Raw genomic sequence first — 6939 nt, 5'->3', positions numbered from 1 at the left:
AGGCTGGCGGCCACCCCTCTCTGTGAGGGACTGGGGTGGACAGAGGCACTTGTGCCAGACGATTGGGAGCACACAGGCCCAGGGGCAAGCAGAACTTTTCAATTCCTTCTCTCCCTGTTGCAAACACCCATTTCCTTCCCGGCCTAAGCTGTGGGCTGCCTGCTGGGCTCTGCAGTCCCTGCAGACCTGCTGGGTGCAGGGGTAGGTTGCTGCCTCCTCCTGGTCTCCGTGTCATAGCTGCAACCCTGCAAAAGCCCCGATGCCACGTGCATCGGGCTGCCCACCCCCAGCGCCACCCTGGCCTGTCTGGTGATGACGGCTCTCCCTGTTTCTCTGCAGAGCCTGAGCACGAGCTGTTCCTGGTGTACGGGAAGGGGCGTCCGGGCATCATCCGTGGGATGGACATGGGAGCCAAGGTGCCGGATGAACACATGATCCCTATTGAGAATCTCATGAACCCCCGAGCACTGGACTTCCACGCTGAGACCGGTTTCATCTACTTTGCTGACACCACCAGCTACCTCATCGGGCGCCAGAAGATTGACGGCACGGAGCGAGAGACCATCCTGAAGGACGGTGTGTGGCCGAGGGGCCCTGCCTGGTCCCTCCCAGCACAGTCAGCCCCTGGGAGCTGGCAGCAGTGGCCATCAGCACATTGCCTTGCATAATGGCAGCGCTTCTGTCCTCTCCCTTGCACCTTTGACCCTTAAAACTAAGGTTTGAAGCTGCTATCTGTAGATGGCTATTGAGAGACAGGTACAGAGCACGTGCCCCAGCAGAGGCAGGGGAGGGACCCCTGTCCCTGGATGCCCCCCTCCTGCCCAAGCTGGCTCACCCCAATCAGTCAGGGTCCCTGGGGCTCAGTGTGGTGGCTGATCCATCCCCACGCTGCCAGCCAAGTACATTTGCATTGCCTCGGGGCACACCAGCCAAGGACGCTCCTGAATTCAGCTTTCTGCAGCCCAGGCTCCCTGTGGCACCTCAGGGAGCTGCCTGCACTGGGGCAGGTTGTTCCCCGTCTGTTTGAATTGGGATTGGGTGGTGCTGAACACACCGCGAATGGTACAGGGCTGTCACTTCCACTTCTTGTCTTCCTGCTGCTGTGCAGCCCTGGTGATGAGCACCCGCTCCTGCTTTTCCCCAAAGGTATCCACAATGTGGAAGGGATCGCTGTGGACTGGATGGGGAACAACCTGTACTGGACTGATGATGGCCCCAAAAAGACCATCAGCGTGGCTCGGCTGGAGAAGGCTGCCCAGACACGGAAGACGCTGATCGAGGGGAAGATGACCCACCCCCGAGCAATCGTGGTGGACCCCCTGAATGGGTGCGGGTGCCGGGGTGGGCAGGGCTGGCTCATGGGAGGGCATGGCCACTCCTGCCCACAGCAAGGACTGGCAGAGCTGGCAGTTGGGTTCCCAGCTCCACATGGCTTGCGGGTGCCCCGCTGTGTCTCCGAGCATTCACAGTGGCTCCCAAGCTGTGACAGCAGGGCTAGGTGGGGCAGCAGCTCCAGCTGCGGTGACGGCAGCAGCTCTGCGCTGTGCAGCAGCTTCAGCCTGGGCTTGGTGGCACTGGCGTGGCTGGGAGGGCCGTCGGGCCATTGCATTGGGCTGGGGCCTGGCTGTAGGCACAAGGCAGCGGGACCTCCCTGCTGCTTTGTGTCAGCCACTCTGCGAGCAGCCGGAGAGTTCACACCTGGTTCGGTGGAGGCAGAGCCGGCTGCTCTTCAGATCAGCAGTGGGCTGGGCTCCGAGCCCAGCTCGTCTGCCTCTGTAACAGCTTAGGGTCTGTGGCAGGTAGATTTACTGGACAGACTGGGAGGAGGATCCCAAGGACAGCAAGAGGGGCAAGATCGAGAGGGCCTGGATGGACGGTTCCAACCGCAACATCTTCATCACCTCCAAGACTGTCCTGTGGCCCAACGGGCTGAGCCTGGACATCCCGGCCAAGATCCTCTACTGGGTGGATGCTTTCTATGACCGCATCGAGATGGTCTACCTCAATGGCACCGAGCGGAAGGCAAGTGGAGGCCCCACCGGCACTCAGACACTGATCGCGCCTGAGTTGGGGCCACGGACAGCCGAACCATTGCCTTGGCTGTCTGCGTCTGCCGGGGGGCTGGTCAGTGGGTGGCTGCCACATTCAGTCACGCTCCCCTGCTGCCTGTCCCCTCCTCTCCCTTTCCTCTGTCCCTTGCCCCGTCCCACCATGCGGGGTTTCCCTGGGCACCCGTCCCAGCTAATGACAAGCCTCTGTGCCTCCCTGCACCCGCAGATCGTGTACGAAGGACCTGAGCTGAATCACGCCTTCGGGCTGTGCCACTACAGCAGCTTCCTCTTCTGGACTGAGTACCGCAGCGGGAGCATCTATCGGCTGGACCAGGCCTCCAAGGTGGTGAGCCTGCTCCGGAACGAGCGCCCACCCATCTTCGAGATCCGGATGTATGACGCGCAGCAGCAGCAAGGTGCTGGGACCACCTCTGGCACCACAGGGACCTGCCACGCACGAGGGAACAGGGGCACTGGAAGAGGGATGGGACTGGGGACTTGGGGGCTGAGGAAGTGCCCTGCCTAAGCAGCCCCCACCTCTTTTTGCTTCCTTTTGACCGTATCCCTGTCTGTCTGTCCATCCCCATGCATCCTGACTTTCTGTAAACCCTGCTATCACTCATCCTCTGCCCTTCCAGCCTTTCCTCTCTTTCTCCCCCTCCCCCTCTTGGCTTCCTGGCTAGTTCAGCCAGGCTTTGTGTCCTCTGAGGAGTCCCCACTGCCTTGCATGGACTGATAAACTGGGGTCTCCAGCTGGGTTCCAACTGTGGAGCCTGTTGAGGGAGTTCAGGGGGCTGGGGGCACACAGCAGCCACCCATGGGTCAGCAGGGTTCCCTGAGTGCTGAAGTCTCCTTCTCCTCACCCCTGCCTTGCCTCTGCAGTGGGCTCCAACAAGTGCCGCGTAAACAATGGCGGCTGCAGCAGCTTGTGCCTGGCCACCCCCCGGGGCCGTCAGTGTGCCTGTGCCGAGGACCAGATCCTGGGATCGGACTCCGTCACCTGCCAGGGTAGGCTGCCTTGGGACCTGGCCCCTGGCAGGGACCTCCTTTCCCCAAGGGATGGGTGGGGGCATGGGGTCTGTGGCTGCGCTTTGGCATATCAGCAGTCATGCCTTGTGGTGGGGGGCTGGCCTGGGGCTTGGGGAGGTGGGTGCTCCCTGCACCCATGGGAGCCTACAGACGAGTCATGTTACCGGCTCCGGTTCCTCCTCTTGCACAATGGCAGCAGGACAGCTGCCTGCCCGGGAAAGTGGGTGGAAATCCTTGGTGGGGATCGCTGCACTGAAGCCGTGCAGCTGTGTCTGACGCTGCCCACAGAGTAAGGGCAGGTTTGCTCTGCTGCCAGCATGGGGGAGAGCCAGGTTCAGGGTTGGGAGCCTGGGCAGTACTGTGCTTTGCCAGCTTAAATGAGAGGGGTGAAGCTCTGCTGGTGCAGCCCATGCATGCAGGCTGAGCCAGGGTCTCTCCACCTCGATCATGGGCTGCACCTTCTCATTTTGTGCTCAGGAGCTGGTGCACATGGGCATGAGTGTCTGTGTACTCTCTCAGCGCTGCTGGGCAGTTGTGTAGACATCCTGCCACCCTGGGGACACAGGACTGTCCTCGCTGCTGCCCTGCACTTGGTCACTTGGTTAAAATCATCCCCTCCCTTTGCTTTTCCCTTGCCAGCCAACCCGTCCTACATCCCCCCTCCACAGTGCCAGCCCGGGGAGTTCGCCTGCAAGAACAACCGCTGCATCCAGGAACGCTGGAAATGCGATGGGGACAACGACTGCCTAGACAACAGTGATGAAGCCCCCGAGCTCTGCCGTGCGTAGCCACCTCCTGCACAGCGGGATAGCGGTTTACACACTCTTGGGGCAGCAGGATTCAGGCTAAGCTTCCCCCAGATGTGAGGCCAGTGGCTGGGATGGGGTCGGGCAGCCAGGACCCCTGCATCCCTTCCCCAGCTCTAGGAGGGGAGTGGGCTTGAGCGGTTGAGGGGGGAAGTGGTGATTAGGATCCTGGATCCCCAGTTTGTCTGAGGCTCCCTGCCCTTTTCTCTCTCAGTTTTTCTCTCCATCAGATGAGGAGGAGGAATGGGGGTGGGATGGAGAAGGGCAGGTCCTGAGCGTGTGTCTCCCCTGCAGACCAGCACACCTGCCCCTCGGACCGTTTCAAGTGCAAGAACAATCGCTGCATCCCCAACCGCTGGCTCTGCGATGGGGACAACGACTGCGGGAACAACGAGGATGAGTCCAACTCCACCTGCTCGGGTAAGGAGCCTGCTTCGTCATCAGGGAACAGAGGGAGAGCTCGCACTGCTGTACTGAGCTGCAGCCTTTGCTGTTCCCTGTGCGCTGCAGGGCTGAGGCAGAGGTTTCAGGGCCCAATGCGTCCCTGCTGCCCACCTTGCAGCCAGTTTGGCTTCTGTGCCTGTGCCTCATAGGAGCCCCAGGGGGTTTGTTCCCCGCCTTTCCCCCAGCAAAGCAAGGCACCACCAGCTACTAAAGCTCTGTCTGTCTCTCCCTGGGCAGCTCGGACCTGCTCCCCCAACCAGTTCTCCTGTGCCAGTGGGCGCTGCATCCCCATCTCCTGGACATGTGACCTGGATGATGACTGTGGGGACCGCTCCGACGAGTCTGCCTCGTGCGGTGAGCTGGGGTGGGGAGCGCTGGGAGCACAGGGCCCTTTGGGGGAGCGCTGCTCCTCACCCCACTGCGGGGCAGAGGCACCAGTGGGGCCAGGTGTGAGGATTGGGGCACAGGGTGTCTCCCCCACACTGATCGTGCCTCTGCCTCCTCTGCAGCCTACCCGACCTGCTTCCCCTTGACACAGTTCACCTGCAACAACGGGCGCTGCATAAACATCAACTGGCGGTGTGACAACGGTAAGGATCATGGCCTCGCAGCTGCCAAGGGGGGTGCAGCTGGGGACAGTGAGATCAGATACAGGGATGCTAGCCTGGCAGGGGGCCCTGTTACTGTAAGGGCCACTTCTCAGCCTTGTGCTAAACAGCAGAGCCCAGGCCCTGAAGGGAGGAGGCATTAGCTGAAGCTGTAAGTGCATCCTGCAACACTGAGACCCACATTTTCCTTGGCTGCCCTTGGGAGAGCGTGTGTTCCAGGAACAGCCTGGCAGGGATCATTTCAGCAGACCTTGGCTTTCTTTGCAGGGTGGCCAAAACTGCCCCAGTGCTTGAGATGAGTGTGGAGTGGCCTGTGCTGCTGGCGGGGCTGAGCCAGGTCCTGTAGCCCCAGGGAAGGCAGGAGAGGTCTCCCGGCGAGCTCAGGTCTGGCCTCGGATCTGTTTCCAGGGCCAGGCCTGGGAGAGAGGGTTTGCCCCGAGGCTGCTTTCCTTCCCCACAGGTTTATTTCAGTCTTCCTAGCAGCTCTGCATTGTTAGGTTTAATTAGTGGCTTCAAAGCAGGCGAGACACATTCAGAGCTGCAGAGTGCACGTGCCGGTGCAGGGGGTTAGCGGGGAGCTGCGGGTGCAGGTCTCTCCCTGGGGTCTTCTGGAGCAAGTGGCCTCTTCTTCCCGGGGCAGCCCCACCTCTAAGCCATCCCCACCAAGGGACAGTCTCTTTTCCTGGGGATCCACCAGTGCTGGCAGCCAGGCACTCACAAAAGCAATGGCCTTGGTGTGGAGCACCTCCGTACAGCCGAGAACCTCGCCAGGCACCCACGGGGCAGGAGCTGCAGTGACAAGGGGCTCCCAGCCCAGCTGCCCCGGGCTCCCCCCAGCACCCTCCGCTGCTTCTGGTCTTGCCTCCCAGGCCGCTTGGTGTGCCTGCGCAGCCTCTGTGTGTCCCGCTCCATGTTGATGTTTGCGTCCCAGCGTCAGCATGTTTTTGTGCTGCTCTCTGTGCGTGTGCCGTGTTGTGCTGTTTTGTTTGTCATTGTGCCCACTCTCCTGTCTGGTTGGTTCTGTGTTTCAGAAAAAGATTGTGGGGATGGCTCTGACGAAAAGAACTGTCCAAAGCCTACCGGTTAGTGCATAGATCAACATGCACCAGACCCCCAACCTGGCCCCACACAAGCCCCAAACCTGCCCCCTCCAGAGTCCTGCAAGCCCCGTGGGCTGCTTCTCCAGACACTGGCAATGCCCCCCATGCTCTCTGGCAATGCCATCCACTCTCTGGCAATGCCCCCTGCACTCCCGCAGCAGGAGGGACATGCTGGGTGCCCGGGAGCGAAGCAGCCGTCCCTCCTGGCTCACCAAGTGGGGTTGCTTGGGAAGCTCCTGTTGTGGTGGGAGCCCAGAAAGGTCAGGGTCTGCAGCTGCAGGAGCTGCGCTGCTGGTGAAGCTATGCGGCAGCCGTCAGTGCCATTGTCCCTGTGCCTGTCGTGAGCTCCCCTGTGTGGGGGGAGACAGAGGCACGGGGAGGGAAAGGCCCTTTACCAAACTCAGGTGGGGTGTCCGCAGTGGAGCAGAGCCCTGTGGTGGTTCCAGCAAGCCAGGCTAGCCCCGTGCCCCGTGCCGGCACCAGCAGGGCAGGCAGAGGGGCTGCATTGCCAGTGTCGCAGCACTGTCAGACTGAAGCTCCCCCTGCCCGTCAGCGGGTGATGGGGTTTCCTCCAGGCAAGCTGACACCCCCCAATTGGCTGTACCAGCCCATCTCCCCATGGATGTGCCCTGTAAAGGAGTGCACTGTCCCCCCAGCTCCGCTCCCCCTCCAGAGTGGAGCGGCCCCCTTGGCACTGGGCACCCTCCCAGCCTCCCCAGGTACATGGCTGATCTATGCAGTTTCTGTGTTTCATTTCCTTTGTGCACTGCTGGTGCTGTGGCCGTGCCTGGCGAGCGTGTTGGGGGGTGGGAGGGCTGGGGACCGGGGGCTCTCCATTCAGCCTGGCCTCTCCTGCGGGGGTCCCACCGCCTGCGCCGAAGGGTTGCCTGTTGCCCCCCGT

General features: G+C 61.6%; 1 protein-coding gene across 1 annotated transcript in view; it reads left to right on the top strand.

Moving 5' to 3' along the window:
- LRP1 (low density lipoprotein receptor-related protein 1) overlaps positions 1 to 6939 on the top strand; it is a 77792-nt gene that overhangs the window by 33422 nt on the left and 37431 nt on the right. The window contains 9 exon segments of the mRNA XM_009334169.1: positions 340 to 576; positions 1147 to 1327; positions 1800 to 2022; positions 2278 to 2467; positions 2934 to 3059; positions 3720 to 3860; positions 4181 to 4306; positions 4568 to 4684; positions 4840 to 4920. Coding sequence (XP_009332444.1) covers positions 340 to 576; positions 1147 to 1327; positions 1800 to 2022; positions 2278 to 2467; positions 2934 to 3059; positions 3720 to 3860; positions 4181 to 4306; positions 4568 to 4684; positions 4840 to 4920 — 1422 coding nt within the window.

This window comes from Pygoscelis adeliae, unplaced genomic scaffold (assembly GCF_000699105.1).
Source record: "Pygoscelis adeliae isolate BGI_AS28 unplaced genomic scaffold, ASM69910v1 Scaffold591, whole genome shotgun sequence".
NCBI lineage: Eukaryota > Metazoa > Chordata > Aves > Sphenisciformes > Spheniscidae > Pygoscelis > Pygoscelis adeliae.
The sequence above is the reverse complement of the archived record's forward strand: the minus strand, read 5'-3'. Positions and strand labels throughout refer to the sequence as shown.